At 45.9% G+C, this 17,169-nt stretch overlaps 1 protein-coding gene across 2 annotated transcripts in view; it reads right to left on the minus strand.

Annotated features, from left to right (window-relative positions):
* Positions 1–17,169, minus strand: part of lt (vacuolar protein sorting-associated protein light) — a 101,239-nt gene that overhangs the window by 35,503 nt on the left and 48,567 nt on the right. For both annotated transcript variants that reach the window (XM_084595538.1, XM_084595537.1), the window contains exons 12-15: positions 15,632–15,747; positions 13,988–14,041; positions 11,204–11,434; positions 8,412–8,587 (exon numbers count right to left, since the gene is read on the minus strand). In XM_084595538.1, coding sequence (XP_084451664.1) covers positions 8,412–8,587; positions 11,204–11,434; positions 13,988–14,041; positions 15,632–15,747 — 577 coding nt within the window. The remainder of the gene's footprint in view (positions 1–8,411; positions 8,588–11,203; positions 11,435–13,987; positions 14,042–15,631; positions 15,748–17,169) is intronic.

Consider the following 17,169-nt stretch of genomic DNA (forward strand, 5'->3'; position numbering starts at 1 on the left):
GTGTTCCTCTTCATAATCATCAGAATCACCAGCCAGACTATACCCAATCCAGGGCAACGGTCTCTCAAATACCCCTCCAACTAAACTAATCCTGTGTCGGTTGCCACTATATAATCCCGCAAACTTTTTAACCTCATCCCCTACCTAACTTTCTGCCATTTCCTACTACGTCTGACCTCTCTTGAAATCCAGTCAGTTGCCTTCAATGATCGTCAGTTATATAGCCTTTGCATTATATGTCCTGACCGTGGCCATTTCTTCTCGATTTCAACTAGAATGTCAGTATATCTAGTATTTTTCCTGAATGCTTCCCATCTCATAACGTTACACCTATCATTTTGCTTTCCATAGCTCTCTCTAGGGTTCTCAATTTTAGTTGGACACTTTTTATTTCTCTTTACTTTTCTACCCCATAGGTGAGTACAGTCGAACACGGATAATTCGAATTTTGGTTATATCAAACTCACGGAATATCCCCTTGAAAATCCAATGTAAAAGTATAGGAAAGCTGCGTCCCATATCGAACTCAATTTCACCAGTCGTTTGATATATAGAACTATGCACCACGAATTGGACGGTGCGCCTTCCCCAAAGACGACCGCATCACCCTCGGCCGTTTGCCGCATGATGCTTTCAAGCCATGTGCGGAAGTAATGAGAGGGCACAGTTCGGTGACGGCTGGTCTAAGGCAGTGCCGCGCCCTTTCCCCAAAGGTGCGCACATCTGCGGCGATCGCTGCCACGCTCCAGCACGTGATGTTTGCAAGCCATGTGCATGAAGGTACAAGAGGGAACCAATGAAGCCGTGGTGTTCGGGAGGGGAGTCGTTCATCTTTGCCGTCATGCTGAATGTGCAGCATAGCATATGCTATGGCGGCTGCGGACGTTAAAAAGCAGCAATTTCTTTTTTTTTTTTTGCGAGATTTGTCCATTCCTACATCTATGAATCAACGAAAGCACGCGGCCAGCTGCGATCATGACACAGACTTTTAGCATTGTTCAATTCAAACGGAATTTTCAGCTATCACGCTGTCCAATGATTTTGTGGGAGTGGACTACCCCAGCCCTAAGCGCGGCGTGATGAATCGAACCAGGCTTGTACAATCAAGCCATCACGGGCACTCTGCCAAGTTCGCTCCCTGCCACCGCAAACACGCTATGATGTTATCGCTGCGTGGCATCTTGGCGCGCTGCCAATAAATGAGCTGTGAATGTGACGATTGAAACGGAGGGTAGCGCCATCGAACGCTTTCTTTCTTTATTTTTTTTTTTCAAATTCTCGGGGGGGGGGGCAAAAGGGGGGAGTGGGTTTATTATGCGAGTGGGTTGATTACGCGACAAACACAGTATCATTTTTCACGATCGCAAGTGGGGTTTTAAGCCGATTTCTGTGCATCGAATTATCGATATATCGAACTTTTTAGCGATCCCCTTCGAGTTCGATATATTCGGGTTCGACTGTATCGGTAGCATAAAGCTTACTTTCCTCTTAAAGGATACTAGTAAAACTTCCATTCCTGATCTGAGAGTACTTGCCTAATGTGCTCCACTCCAATCTGATTCTTCTAGTTATTTCACTTCCATCATCCAGAACTGTGGCTACTGCATGTCATGTCCTAAGCAGAAGCATTCCCTTATCACTTCCAGTGCCTCGCTGCCTATCATAAACTGCAGTTTCTTTCCGTTGAACATTAGTTTCCTGCATATTTATTTTTATGCCTACAGTAGAATCTCGGTGATACGAACTCGGCTGATACGAAATTCGGTGTGATACGAATTCATAAATTTCCCTGGCCGAATTGCATTGCGTTCAGTGGGCAAAAAATCGGATGTTCCGAACACTTTTTCTTTTCGCTATGGGTGATACGAACTTCGGTATCACGACCGGTCGAGGCCCACGCACACACTCACAGCGAGAAAAGCGTGCGCAGCGGCGCAGCACTGATAGCACGGATCAGGTACACGCGCGCGAAAGAAGAAAAAAAAAAAATACAGCGGGAAAAAACCGGCTTGGCAACCCGCGGCAGCAGCGAAGTTGGCGAAGGCGGCGGCGATATCTTGCCCCCCTCTCCCGCTCTCTCTCTTTCTCTCCCCTCCCCCCGCATTGTTTTTTTTTTATTTCGTTGTTGCTTTCTGCTATTGGTGTTGTGCGCACGGCCTTGCGGCCGTCTCCACATTCTCCGCCGCCCCGCAGGCCACGCTCTTCCGCTTTCCGGAGTCTTCGCTGCAGCGGCAACACGTTGCTTCGTTTTCTCGTTTGTTGAGGCTGACAACACGCTGATAGCGCGTCGTTTTGTGATCATCTCGGCAACGCGAAAAGATACATCATACTGCAATGTCACGGAAGAGAAAGGCGCTGACCTTTAAAGACAAATTGGAAATTTTAAATAAGGTGGACAAAGAGCCCAAGAAAAGGCGCACTGACATGGCCAAGGAGCTAGGCCTGCCGCTGTCAACGTTGTCAACAATCGTTGGTCAGCGCGACCAAATTATGCAGAATGTGCAGCACTTCGCGATGAATTCTAAAGAAGCCAAAACTGCCCACCATGTGAAGTTGGAAGAGGTTCTTCTAACGTGGTTCAGAGAGGTCACGGCGGCCGGCGTCAACATTGACGGAAAAGTGCTTCGTGAGAAGGCAGCGGACATCGCACTCACACTTGGAATTGATGACTTTCAGTCCTCCGGTGGATGGATTCACCGGTTCAAGGTGCGTCATAATCTTTCATACAAGACCGTTTGTGACGAAGGAAAAAAGGTCGACGCCTCCGCCGTGGAAGACTGGATGACAACCGCACTGCCGTCTTACATAGCGGGATATGAGGCACGTGATGTTTTTAATGTAGATGAAGCAGGGCTGTTTTACAATCTCCAGCCCGAAAAAAGTTTGTGCTTTAAAGGCGATGCCTGCCGGGGCGGACAAAAGAGCAAACAGCGCATTACAGTTTTGTTTTGTTGCAACGTCGATGCATCGGAAAAGATGCCACTGACAGTCATTGGCAAATATCAAAAGCCCCGATGCTTTAAGGCAGCCGGCTCTGCGTCTACAAGGCGAACAAAAAGGCATGGATGACGTCTTCTTTGTTTATGGAATTCGTCACGTACCTCGACCGCAAGATGTCTTGTCACAACAGAAAAATAGCTTTGCTGCTGGACCAGTGCACTGCCCATCCAAAACAAATGACACTACAGAGTGTTAAGGTGGTGTTCCTGCCCCGAACGCAACAAGTCATTTGCAACCACTGGATGCTGGGATTATAAGGAATGTTAAGCACCATTTTAAAGCTTTGTTGGTGCGCCGCCTCCTCGCGAAGATTGAAAGGAAGGACGCAAATCTCCAGATCACTCTTCTGGACGCTGTGCATTTTCTTGCAATTGCCTGGGATCGCGTCGTTCCTACGACCATCGCCAGTTGTTTCGCGAAGTGTGAGGTTTTCAAATCCGCTGTGGCTACTGCCTCGCAAGTGCCAGACCTGATTCCCATCAATGTCTGGAATCAACTTGACGTCGACTGTTGCGTTGACGATTTCGTCACCGCGGACGACGACCTCGCCACCTGTGGTCTCCGCACGGTTGAAGATATTGCGGAGGAAGCGTCATCACAGCCTGGCATTCCATGCAGTGACAAAGATGACGACGACCAAAGCGTTGATGACCTACCGCCGACGGCAGCAGAAACGATGCACGCCATCGATGTTCTGCGGCGTGCCGTTACCTCCGACTCTGTGCGAGAGAAGACAGCGGCCCAATTTTTCAGTTCTCAAAACTCTCTGTTATCAGATCTCGTGGAATAAAAGGTGCAGAAGGATATACGCGATTTCTTTCAACAAAAATAAATATTTCGTACCTGTTGGAAGGCTTGAAAACGGATTTTGCTCGTTTTTTTGGTGATACGAAATTTCGGGTGATATGAAAATTTTCGTCTCCCTTTGGTTTTCGCATCACCGAGATTCTACTGTATTTTTCTGGTTTTCCTTTCTAGGCCATAATTCATCCTTTACAATTCACCCTCTCAGTTATACTTAGCAAGGCAATGTCACAAGCAAATTGCAGATTACTAAGGTATTCTCCGCCGATCCTTATCCCTAACACCAGCTTCATTGTTTCAGCTTCGTCCTGTGAACTTCTACTTGTGAACACATCTTTTCCACTGGTTTAACCCTTTCGCTGTCACGAAAGTACCGGGACGTTTTTGCGCTTCCTCCCCCAGTCATCGACGTACCGGTATGTTCTCTATCGTGCGTTCAGAACTTCGTGCCTGAGCGCAAAGCTAGCATGCTTGGACAGGCTGCACCATCTGTAATATCTTTCTACAAGCTCGTATTTCCCCACGTTGTGTTCATACGTATAGGCAACCTGCAGTGGCCAGGCGGCTCTAGTGGAGTGCAGCGTTCAGCGTCGCTAACGGCGGTGCCGAGTAATCGGAGGCGGCCGGTGCGGTCGGGTTGCGTTCACGTTGTACGACACGAAGCATTTCGGCTCTCATTTTCTGCGGTTTTAAGGCAATCGAATGTCTTTAGAGCTACTTCCGAAAACCAATACTGGTGAAAAGACACCGCCTGTTCGAGAATGGTCATGTTTAGAGTGTGAACGGTGTCAACGTCACCGCGAAGTGCGCGCCGCTCGCGACGGAACACCCGCGCGCACAACTTTGAATTTCGCGCGAGTAGCCGGAGATTTTTTTTTTTGTAACGAAATTCCTTGTCTCAGGGCATCAGTCGGATATGTGATGATGAATTAAGAAATCATTAAATGAATAAAAAACGTTGTAAACTCAGCTTTTCATTTACCTATTGCGTTCACACCTCATACCCAAACATTGAAATTGCAGAGAGAACCTGAGAAGAGTGTGATCGCTGTTACTTCTTTTTTTGTTCTTGCTGTTTGATTACAGCAGCATAATAATTTCCTCGCAGTTTCGCTTTACCGTTTAATACGATGACGAACACTTTTCTTCTTGTGCACCTTTCGACAGTGCTGCGGAGGTTACAGGTGGCATGGTGCGGCGCCCACTACAGATGTCGTGGCGATTGCAAGCACTTTGTGGTTGTAGCGTGTGTCATCAACGAAACCTGGCATTTAGTCGCGGAGGCCCAGGCCTCCGTCCCATAGGCCTGCGTGCTGGGGGCGGAGAGTGGGGGGCCTCCTATATTGTTGGAATTAACAACAACAATTGGCATGCATTTTGTACCGCCGTACCTCAAGCTTGGGGAAAGCCGGCAGGAAATGGTGGCATTCAATGGCAAAGCTTCCGTAAATGAGGTCGTTAGAGTTAGGATTTTTTACTGTTGCTACTAATGATGGAACGGTCTATCATCTGAGACAAGAAACTATTGAACAGCTTGAGCAGTCGGTGCAAGAAATGTTTGGTGTGGAACGATAGAACGAAGTTCCATGTTCCGCGTACACAGTATCACGGGCTGCCACAATCCGCCACTTCAACTTTTTCAGCACCGTAAGAACTAATTTACAGATAAATATGCTTATTCAAATCTGTAATTAGAAGTTTTGAACATATTTTGGCTTTGTGGTTTTGAATAGACACCGCATTAGAAATCCAGTTCACAGATCCACGACCATTTTTTCTTTATTTCGCCTCCGATGAAACGCGGCTAGAATTCGATGCTGCGGCTGCGCGACTGTGTTGCTTTCCTGGGCGTTACGCCCTTTAAAAGCGCAATGCCACTCGATCTTGCACAGCATATACCAGTACACGCCAGATTTTACAGCGTGGAGCGCGTACTGAGCAGAGTGCCCCAACCATCGTGCGACTCCCCGAGTCAGAAGTTTATACCGTTTCCTCTGCTCAACGGGCAATCGTCTTATTTTAGCTCCTTCGCATCTGTACGCCATTTGATCCATAACAAAACGAATTTCAGTTACATTGTGGCAGTCTTTCTCGTCGTCTCTGCGCTTATTTTTATTCTTGTTCACATCCGTAGTAGTCGAAGCATTGCACGAGACCACTGAAGTCACTAAATGAGTAAATTACACTCACTGGGATAACAAAACGCGAACGCAGAAGGAACACAGCGGCCGCAACATACACGGCGTCAGCTTCTGCGCCGCCTCAGTATTAGCCCCCGTCGGTCACCAGGTGGCGCCACATGTCTCCGCAAACTTCATTGCAGGTTGCCGATATACTGAAGAGTATGGAGTGATAGCACCCACTCTTGCTCCCTTCTTTGCTGGGGGCGCGGTCACTTTGCGCGCACTACTCTATCTCGCTAAGTGATCATGCGGCGTGTGCGTTTAGCAGCGCGTGCATGCGGTTACGGGCTCAAGGATTGTTCTGCTATCTGCCGCAGGTTTGCAGGTTTTAATTTTTATTATGTTGCCGTGTCTGCTAAGTTGCCTCTCCAATAGGTTGACGCATGACTCAATCACTGCTTTCGCTCTCTTTTGCCGCGCCCTTGCTTGCAGCTAGCAGCAGCAAAGGAGGTTGTTTTAGCCTCTTTTCATCTCCCTCTGTTATCTTTATTTCGCAATGTGCCATTTCTTTCTGTTGTTCGGGCCACCGAAAGTGCGCTCACCATGCGCGCGGTTACTTTAGGATGGCTGACCGCGTGGGACCTTGGACTGCGGACTGGAGCGATGGCTCTTTTGATTATAAATTCGAGCCGAGCTTAGATTCGGACTCTTAAGTATCGAGCAGTTTTTTTTCTATTATCCTCCTTTATCTAATTTATAATCAGGGTAATAATGATGATGATGTTAATTAACAACACCTGCAGAACACTGAAATGTGCATATTTCATTGACTATGTTATTTGTGTGGCAATCATAATAAAATATAAAATCACTATGATCGTTACCTGATATGCTCGTTTCCTGAAACCAAGCCAACACTGGGTGTGTGTCACGGCCAAAAAACGCCCGACAGCGAAAGGGTTAATTCCCCGTACCATGCACCAACTGGCCCAACGCGCTATGCTTATCCCTAACTGTTCCCAATCCAGGTCTCTGAATACTTAAATAAAATTTAGTCGGTATATGCTTAATTTCTATGGGAATTCTGTCGTTATAATGAAATAAAGATTTCAAAATTTGACACTCGATCAGTTGTGGTAAGCAGATTTTGAGCTCCAGTGGCTAAAAACACTTGAAGACGCTCAAAAAATCTTCAGAAAAATGCGATATATTGTGGTCATTTCAATTGCCCACTGCAACTGCAAAAAAGCTTCTAAATGCTCGCTCGTTCATGTACTGTGCCATCTAGGGGCAGCAACAAAAACTAGCCTCAACGGCTCACTCCAACCGATCGGTGCGTGCGCGCTGTAGTCGGCAAGTCCGTTGACTCCGTTTCACAAGATGACAATGTAGAAATGTAAAAGCAGTTTCACTTGAAATGTAAAAGCAGTTTCACTTGTAATGAAAACCAAACATTTATGTTGGTTGAGAGCAGGAGCAGAAGGTGGACGTTGTCGCAGCCTTCGTTGTTGGGCCGGCTGAAGGCATCCACTCCAAAGGCGCCATGAAGAATGATTCGAAGTGTGTTAACCTTGCCACTGTGTCAACTGCCGCTCCCCCGCACTACGTTTGAGGATTTCATCACTGCTGATCTTAACTTGGTTGTGTAGCTGTGACGGAACTGACCGAACAAGAAATCGTCAAACAGCTGATTCCTGCAGATGGTGTAAGTAATGATGACAATATTGGAAAGAGAAGAGGGAGCTCTAAATAAAGCAGAGGCCACCGATATGGCCAAGATTGCACTGAGTTTTAAATAAATCTGTTTTTGCATGGAGGCAATATCCCTGCTTGAACGTTCGTTTTTGCTCTCCAACATGGAACAAAAGGAGAGATTTCATGTTCATACCAAGCTTTTCCTTCAAAAATTGTGCATTTCCACACCTTTGTGTTGTCCTTATTAGAGTGCAATTTGTTTGCATTTAGTATTAGCAGATTTATTTGCAGGAATTTGTGCTGTTAGACGTGAGTTCAGGCACTGGTAGCGGTCAGGACCGGAGCAGTGGCGAGTTAGCTTGTAGAGTGCTCGTCCGCAAAAGCACTTCTCTCTCTCTCTCTCTCTCAGCCATGTCTCTGCATAACGCCTTCACTGCGTAACTTCTTTACAATGCACATACATTAACGGATACTGCATGAAATAAATTTTCATGCCCAATATTACTTTGTAATAATGAGGTTCAACACTTTCTTGGATGTGCAATATGCAGCACAGTAGACATACATTTCATTCAGGGTCACAGGAAGACGTAACCATTCACTAGTATTTGAGTTCCACATTACTTCCCTAACAGACTTTTTATGTCACTTTTACAATCTTCTTTCGAATTTTTGTAACTGAAGTACAATAGAGTGAAATAATGTAAAAAAAATTTTCTTCCTATGCAAGCCCAAGTTTAGAAACACATGAAATGTGAATGTATGTATGTCTAGCACTGCATCACTCACTCGAGGTAGATGGAGATGGCAAGGTCGAATTTCCCTTCCAGGGAGTAGAGGTGGGCCAGCCCTTTGAGCAGAGGCATGCTGGATGGCTCGTAGCTGAGCCGGTCTCGCACTGCATTGATCACCGTTGGCACGCTGTACAGCGATGAATCCCACTCATTGATGAGCTCAAGGAACCCCTGCATGGGAGAGGGGAGACTGAGCTGGTTCAGGAACAGGCCCTCACACAAGAGGCAGGAGAAAGCTCAGGAAGCACTATCTATGATAAGCATTCCAGCCAGGGAAACCTGTACAAAAGACTGATTATTTAGGTGAGCCATTTGAGGCAGACACACTGATCGTACATTCACGCAAAGAAGTCGATGGCTTGGGCTTGTTCTGTTAAGTGCAATAGGCATAAGACAGTTTGTGTGTTCGTCCTGTTTGGTTTGATTTGCAGAGTTTAACGTCCCAAAGCGATTCAGGCTATGAAAAAATACCACAGTGGAGGGCTCTGGAAATTTCAGCTACCTGTGGTTCTTTGACGAGCACTGACATCGACCAGCACATATATATATACTGTCAAGTCTGGTTATAACAAAATTGTAAAATGTCTGCAATTGTTTGTTACATCCAGGTTATAAGCAGTTTTCGTGTGAAGACTCAAAAGAGCCATACAGGACGAAAACCAGATTAAGAATTGTGTATGGGAAACCACCTAAAAGTGTTCATAGTAAATCAATTATTCGAGGTTATAGATGCGGTGAAATGTTTTGCGATCGTGGTAAGGGCGCGGCGCAACTGCGGCAGCAGCCGCAGCTTGTGAAATGCATCTTCGAAGGAGCAGGGAAAGGGGGGGGGGGTAGAAAAAGAATCAGTCTAGGGGAGAGCACGCGTTTGCACTGCCACTAAGCGAGGAGGCTCCTGAGTCTTCAAGCACGTTCCCGCTCGACAACCACTGTCGCCCCAGGAAACCGACTTTGTCTCAAATCGCAGGAGCCTACGAGCAACCACATGGCAGCAATGGATGCGCACTTTTGCAATGTATTTTTTTTTTTGTTCTGTCATGTTTTGCTGCCTTCAAGCATGAAATACTGAAGTGCTACATTCCAAAAGTGAAAGCAGTGGAGACTGCTACGTTTGTCACATAGATGTGCCGTCGGCGCTTGTATCAACTGTGGTCGCTCGTTGCTTTTGTAGACATTCCTCTCATGCTAGTTCGTGTTTTACCGTCCAGAAACTTGCGGCATTCTTCCAAATTTTCAGTAATTAAGCCCTAGCTAAGAGATAGTCGGCACTGCGAGTTCGTTATATCAAGGTCAACAGCTGCAACATGTTTGTTACATGGAGTTTTCAAATACACACACACATACAAGGGAGAGGCGGTGGGGAACTGAAAAACTTCGTAATATCAAAGAATTCGCTACATGGAGGTTTGTTACATAGCGATTTAACTGTGTTGATAACTTGGTTTATACGCAAGAAAAGCTGCAGTATCTGTCGCACTTGTCCATGGACACCTGAACCATGCCATAAGGGAAGGGAGGATGGTGGAAGTGAAAGTGAAGAGAAAGGGGTGCCGTAGTGGAGGGCTCCAGAATTTTGGCCACTTGCTGTTCTTTGACATGCACTGACAATGCATTGCACATGGGTGCGTAGCTTTTCACCTCCACCAAAAAGTGGCTGCTGCAGCCAGGATTTATCCCATATCCTTGGGCACAGCAGTCGAGCACCCTAACCCCTGTACCACCCCAGCGGGGCTGTTCGTTCTGTGGATTGCTGGGAATTCGCTGCACTTTGACTCTTACTGCATTGTTCTGGCCTTTCTATTTATCACTTTGTTTGAATGAATAAAATGATTGGCAAGATCACACCATTTCTCAGCAAAAAGCAGATGGAAATTGGCCCTTCAGCCTGCACACACATGCCAGACCATTTATACTCAACCATTTAACTTTCAGAACTGCCCATAGTGATCATCCTAGTGGTTTCCGTAGAGCCTAAACCAGCGGTGATAAACAATGTGACAAAATAAAAAGGAACAAATCAACACATGGTGTAATACTTAGTGTGCACAGGAATAAAAAAAGGGCCGTTGTGGCTACATGTACAATGCACATTTTCCTGACTTCTTCAGTGTAGATTGCAAGTGGCCTATGCTGCATTTCCACTGTTCCATCCCCCACCCTCTGTCGCTAATGTTGAAATGATTCAGGCAATGACAAGAGTCGGCTATATACAGCTTGTATGTACAGTGCACCTTCAACTTCGCTTCATGCTTGCTTATGCAGCGTGTAGCCATGTGGCTACACAAATCTTGTGGCTCTGCACAGGGCTTCCAGGCATGTTGCAGATGCAGCAAAGGTTTTCTATGTCCCTTTCACCTATTAAGATCTTAATGTCGAGACAGCTCCCTGTTGTCCATCCTCGGTGCTGGTGTTTACAGCCATTAACGGCACTGCACTTTCAAGCCCTTCCCATTTTCCTTTTTTTTTTTTTTTTCACTCATCAGGTATCTGATATTTGACTCGATATCTGAAGGCACTTTTTCGCCACATTCGTATTTGATTCATATTCAGAAATTTCCATATTCGCAGATCTGCAGCTAATATGCTTGATCCATCTTTTCTTTCTCCCACTGAGACATTTGTTACAATAGGCTAGTGGCAATGAGACTGAGCAACAGTCTTGCACATACGCAAAATTTGACCCAGAGGACCTCTCAAACAATGACGAGTACCGTATTGGTTCCATTCAAATGGCTGACAACAGCAGCAGCGGGCAAGGGGTGACAAGCAGTAGTAGTAAATACTAGCCTCCGGGTTGAGCTGGAGGAACTCGTTGAGCACCATCTCGTAGGCAGTGGGGTCCAGTCCTCCGCGTGGAAGCACGGGTGCCAGGCAGCGCAGCTGCTGCAGGCGGGCAAAGCGGAACACCTGTTCCTCCCAGAGGTGGGCGTCCGCCCCAAACACTGACGGGCACACTTCGGCCGCCCGCTCAAACCTGCCCTGCTCCTCCAGCTGCTCCAGGTACTTCTTGCCCACACCCTGCATTCAGGAAACACCACTGCTCTGCTGCAGACAATGACAAAGCTAGAACAGCAATACGTTTTCACCACAAACATATCCTCCATTTGGTTCGAAATGAGAGCCTTGGTTTTCAAGAAATTTCAGAGGAGCGCTTAGGTCACCTTATGTGCAGCAAGAAGAAAGCATTTTGGCCCCCTGCTGTGATCCATAAAATGCCCGATTCCTCAAGAGAAAGAGAGAGAGGAAGAGAGTCTCTCAGAGAAAGAGAGAGTCTCTGCTCCCCTCTCTACTCTATCTCTCTAAAAAGATAGACTCCCTTACTCTCTTTCCAGACACACTTTTGCTCTCTCCCTCTCTCTAGAGAGCAGAGAGATACTTTTATCCCCTCTCTCTCGCCACTGACTATCATTATCTATCACTAACTATAATTATTGGTCACTATATACCAGACTGCCAATGCTCTTAATTGGGCTAGTTGGCAAAATGATTCAGACATACTGAATCCCCCACATACTGTCCCCCTACTTTCTGTGTGTGTCTTTCTCGTGCGCTATAGCAACTACATCTATATACCAGAATGCCACCGATATCCTATGGAATTGCACAGACACATCTCGTAGACAGGAAAAGTAGAAAGGTAGGCTTGAAAATCAATATGCAGAAGACTAAGGTAATGTTCAACGGCCTCGGGAAGGAACATCAGTTTACATTAGGTAGCGAAGTACTGGAAGTAGTAGGCGATTATGTCTACTTAGGACAGGTAGTAACCGCAGATCCGGACCATGAAAAGGAAATAACAAGAGGAATAAGATTGGGATGGAGTGCATTTGGCAAGCACTCGCAGATTATGACTAGCAGCTTACCGGTATCGCTCAAGAGGAAAGTATACAACAGTTGCATCTTGCCTGTACTCACCTATGGGGCTGAAACGTGGAGGCTAACCAAGAGAGTTCTACTTAACTTGAGGACAACCCAGAGGGCTATGGAACGAAAAATGGTAGGGGTAACATTAAGAGATAGAAAGCGTGCAGAGTGGGTCAGAGAAATAGCTCAAGTTACCGACATTCTAGTAGAAATTAAGAAGAAGAAATGGGCATGGGCAGGACATGTAGTTCGAAGAGAGGATAACTGATGGTCGCTAAGGGTAACAAACTGGATTCCAAGAGAAGGAAAGCGTAGAAGGGGGCGGCAGAAAGTTAGGTGGGTGGATGAGGTTAAGAAGTTTGTGGAGGTCAAGTGGATGCAGCTAGCACAGAACCTGGTTAAGTGGAGAAATATGAGAGAGGCCTTCGCCCTGCAGTGGGTATAGTCAGGCTGATGATGATGATGATGATCTCATGCACATTTCTATGCACACTTTCAGTGGGCGCCACTCATGAACTGTTAAAGGCTTTCGCCTTAAAACGACTGGCACTCCTGAAGGCTGCCCTAAGAACTACTGATGTCTGCCTGCCGCAAACAGGTGTGTTTCTATTTTACTTTCCTCTACACCAGCTTTTACAGAGAATACAAAACTGTTTTCAACAATCCTGGAAAATGTGTTTAGTGCATAGAACAAGTCGGCATTTGCGTTAAATATGAGTTCTTGAAATAAAGCCAGTGGTTTATTACTATTTTTTTTCTTTAAATCGAGATTTATTCAATTTAACATGCTCACTGTGTGGCGGCAGTTCTTGGAAACACTTTCTAGCATGTATGTGCCATGAATACCAGTCAAAATATGGTGAGTGACAGGCCTTCAGATACTACCATTCACCATGACATCGCAGGCACATTTATGACGTCCCAAAAGTTGTCCACTTGTGCTTGGCCAAGTCTCTTGGGCGTATGTGAGGTCAATGCCTATATGTGCGCATGGTTCCCATTTCCCACTGCTGCATATCTCTGGAGGAATTTGCCGCATCTTTAGTGTTTGCCCGAGACGAGTGCACTCCTTGTTGTGGAAGCAAAGTCAGTGAACGATGAGGCATTGAGCTCAGGAATGTTATTCCTTGAAACAGGCATCAACGAGCTGCTAAGGGCTTACTGGATGACAGCTTTGGATATCTGTTGGATGCAAGCAAACTAGAGGCATGGCATAATGTGATCTTGGGCACCACACACACAGTTTCAAACTATTTTCAGTCAATTTATTTTTAATTTACTCAGTTATGCTTTGACAAGCACAATTAATGCTGTGCCCACAACAATGCACTTATGGAAATGCAAAAAATGGCTACTCTCGCACTGATCTCATCTAAAAAGTAGGCAGTGATTGTTGAGTCTTTCTCCAAATAAATTTACTGCATTGCAATTTGTTCTTTTCAGTTTTTTACAAGACCATTGAATAATTCGAACTTCGAATAAATCAAATTTTTTCCCCAGTCCCATGAATTCTGAACAACAAACTTTTACTGCAGTATGCAAAACAGGAAGTGTGTCAACAGTTTAAGCTAAGGATGTGGAGGTGGACAATAAACATTCACACAAAAGAATAAACAGCAGAAAAGGTCTAGCAATGAGTGGGGCAAATGCCCCACTATCTATTACTCTATTAATCCACTCACTCTATCCCTACATGTTAATACTCACCAGCAGTGTGTGCCTCTTGAGATCTCGACTAGACAATGCCACCTGGAGAGCCTCCTGCACATGAAGAAGGAGTTGGAAAGATAGAGAGAGAGAGGGAGGGGAAGCAGGGAGGAAGGGAACAATGTGTCATTAAGAGAATGCTTTGAAGGCACAACTTTATCTACACTGTGTTAACCAGACCCTGAACAATTCAGAGCTATGGAGTTTAAACTATAAAGTCATGACACATTCTAAAAAGATGCTAAAGCTATGCGCTTACTGTGGTAATAATAAATAATATGTACAGTGAAAGCTCGTTAATTCGAACCTCGATAATTCGAATTTTTGGATAATTCGAACTATACTACTTGGTCCGGCCAAGCTCCATAGAGATCTGTGTATAAAAAAGCCCGTTAATTCGAACGCAAGTCGGTTCCGCTACGGATAATTCGAACTCCGCGCCGCCGCGCCTGGGCGGCTTGGTGCACATCAAGCGGCAAAAAAAAAGAAAAAAAGAAGTAAACACCTCCGCGATCGGAAGGCATAATAGAGGCTGCACTCGTCTAAAACGGGGACAGATGACACCAGACCTTCATGAGGAAGGCCGGTCTGGACGAGTCTTCAGCTGGAGTGAAGATTGCTGGAAAAAGTATCAACAACCTTAGATATGCGGATGATACCACTTTAATGGCAGAAAGTGAAGTGGAACTCAAGAGACTTCTGATGCACGTACAAGAAGAGAGTGACAAGTTTGGGCTTAAACTAAACATTAAAAAGACAAAGATCATGGCGTCTTGCCCCATCAAGTCCTGGAGCATCAAGGGACAAGAAGTGGAAGCTGTGACAGATTTTCTCTTCTTGGGCTCCAAGATAACCCCGGAAGGAGACTGCAGCCATGAAATTAGGAGATGCCTGCTTTTGGGAAAGAGAGCCATGGCTAGCCTTGACCGCCTAGTAAAGAGCAGAGACATCAGACTGCCAACCAAGATCCGTATAACTCGTGCTATGGTCTTTCCAGTTGTGATGTATGGATGCGAGAGTTGGACTGTGAAGAAGGCTGACCGCCGAAGAAATGACACGTTTGAATTGTGGTGCTGACGGAGGCTCTTGAGAGTTCCTTGGACTGCCAGAAGATCAAATCGGTCGATATTGTCGACCATAAACCCCGACTGCTCATTAGAAGGTCAAATTCTAAAGTTAAAGCTCAGCTACTTTGGTCATCTGATGAGAAGAGAGGAGTCGCTGGAGAAAGATTTGATGTTGGGAAAGGTTGAGGGTCACCGGAGAAGGGGTAGGCAGCGAACGCGATGGTTAGATGGCATCCTCGAGGCGCTGCAGATGAAGTTATGTGATGTTAGGAAGATAGTGAGAGACCGGAAAGCGTGGCGTGATATGGTCCATAGGGTCCCGAAGAGTCGGACACGACTGAACTGAACTGAACTGACTCGCAAACAGAGATAGCGCCAAGATAAGAAATTAACCAAGGCAAATTGTCATCCACTTTCAAGTCATTTTATTATTATTATTATTATTATTAAATAATAACAATAAATAATAATTTCAAATAAACCAGAAAGCCTGTTTGCAGAGACGCAAGGAAATGGGGAGTGGGCGGCACGAGACAGGGACATGTGGGTGTGGGAACGGTGCAGAGCAGTGGCATACATCGTACTGCTGGTGCTGCAGGAGCCAGTCCAGGTGGTCGTCCTGGTCCCGAGGCTTGGCCACTATCACATCCTTGGGGCTCACCACAAAGAAGAGGCCCTCCTCCGGCAGGCTGTCTGCGCACACCAACACCACACTCATTTGAGGTTGCAGGTAATAAGTGGCGCATCAATTCATGTACTACAAGCTTCCTCTAAGCTTGGACTCATTGGCAGAGCACTTCACAAAACAACAGCACACAAAGAAGAAGCACACCCATAAATCGCTCGAAATGAAAAATGTTTATACTACTACTAGTTACAACAGGTAGTAACAAATAAGCACAGCCAAAATCAACAGAGAAGAAAGAACAAACAACAAACTGAAGACATCCAAAGCATGTTGTAAGTGCGGACCTCACACAGAACTGCCAAAAATACAAAATAAAACAAAAGTGTAATCCTTTTCTTTAAAAACGACTCTTGTGTGTATCTTGTTCTTCAAAGCAGAGGCTATCACAGTACTTTAACATTTCCCTCACCTCAACTCACTGGACTGGTGGAATCACCGCAACCAGATCTCGATTTGGTCACCAAATAGCAACACTTTCATAACAAGAATACAGACCCTGATGTGGTTTGAGAGTAATGCTGAAGCCATGAACCAGGTACAGCTGTGAAGTAATGTACTCTGAGGCCTTCTTGACAAGAGGAATGAAAGAGTAACACTTTATGTTTACATTGTTTAAAAAGAGGTCATATAACAAGTGTAGCCGGATGCGTCCTTCAAGAGAGTATGCATTACAAGACCTCACGAGACATCTCCCCACCACGAGTCCTACACCAGGCATCTGGTGCGCACCTTGTGTAGTTTCTGTAGATACCTAGGCTATCACTAGCACACGTGGAGGCATTGTTTCCCATGGCATCAACTCAATGAACGCCACTGGCACAAGCTCCTTGTCAAGCCACACTGCCCTTTCCAGCTGGCCCACATCCCACACTGTTGGTCGCACTACGTGTGAAATGGCTGCACTCTAGATCCAGTTATAACAGCCTGTCCCTCACCCAAAGAAGTCATGAAAGGGCTGCATGATAATACAGTAAAACCCGGATATATCGATCATTCGATATACAGAAATCGGCCTGGGATGGCACTTACGATGCGAAAAAATGATACCGTATTTGTCGCGTAATCAACCCACTTGCATAATGAAGCCACCCTCCACATTTGCACCCGAGAATTTAAAAAAAAAAAAAAAAAAGAAGCGTTAAGGCTAGCTCGCTCACAAGCGATTGAGCTATCTCAGCGACGAGCTGCAGCGACAGAGCGAAAAATTTCCAACTTGTTGGAACTGCGTCCCTGTCCCTCTCGCCACTCGAGCAGCAGTTCAAAACAAGGTTTCTGTGTCGCCGAGGCGAGGCGTTTTCGCTTGCATGTCGATGGCGCGAGTCACTCCGTTTCAGTCGTCTCATCCACAGCTCATTTCTTGGCAGCGTGCCAAGATGCTGCGCAGCAATAACGTCACGGCGTGTTTACCTTTTGATAGCTCCTGCGGT

The sequence above is a fragment of the Amblyomma maculatum genome, chromosome 2 (genome assembly GCF_055883805.1).
Source record: "Amblyomma maculatum isolate TAMU_Amacu chromosome 2, ASM5588380v1, whole genome shotgun sequence".
Taxonomy (NCBI): Eukaryota; Metazoa; Arthropoda; class Arachnida; order Ixodida; family Ixodidae; genus Amblyomma; species Amblyomma maculatum.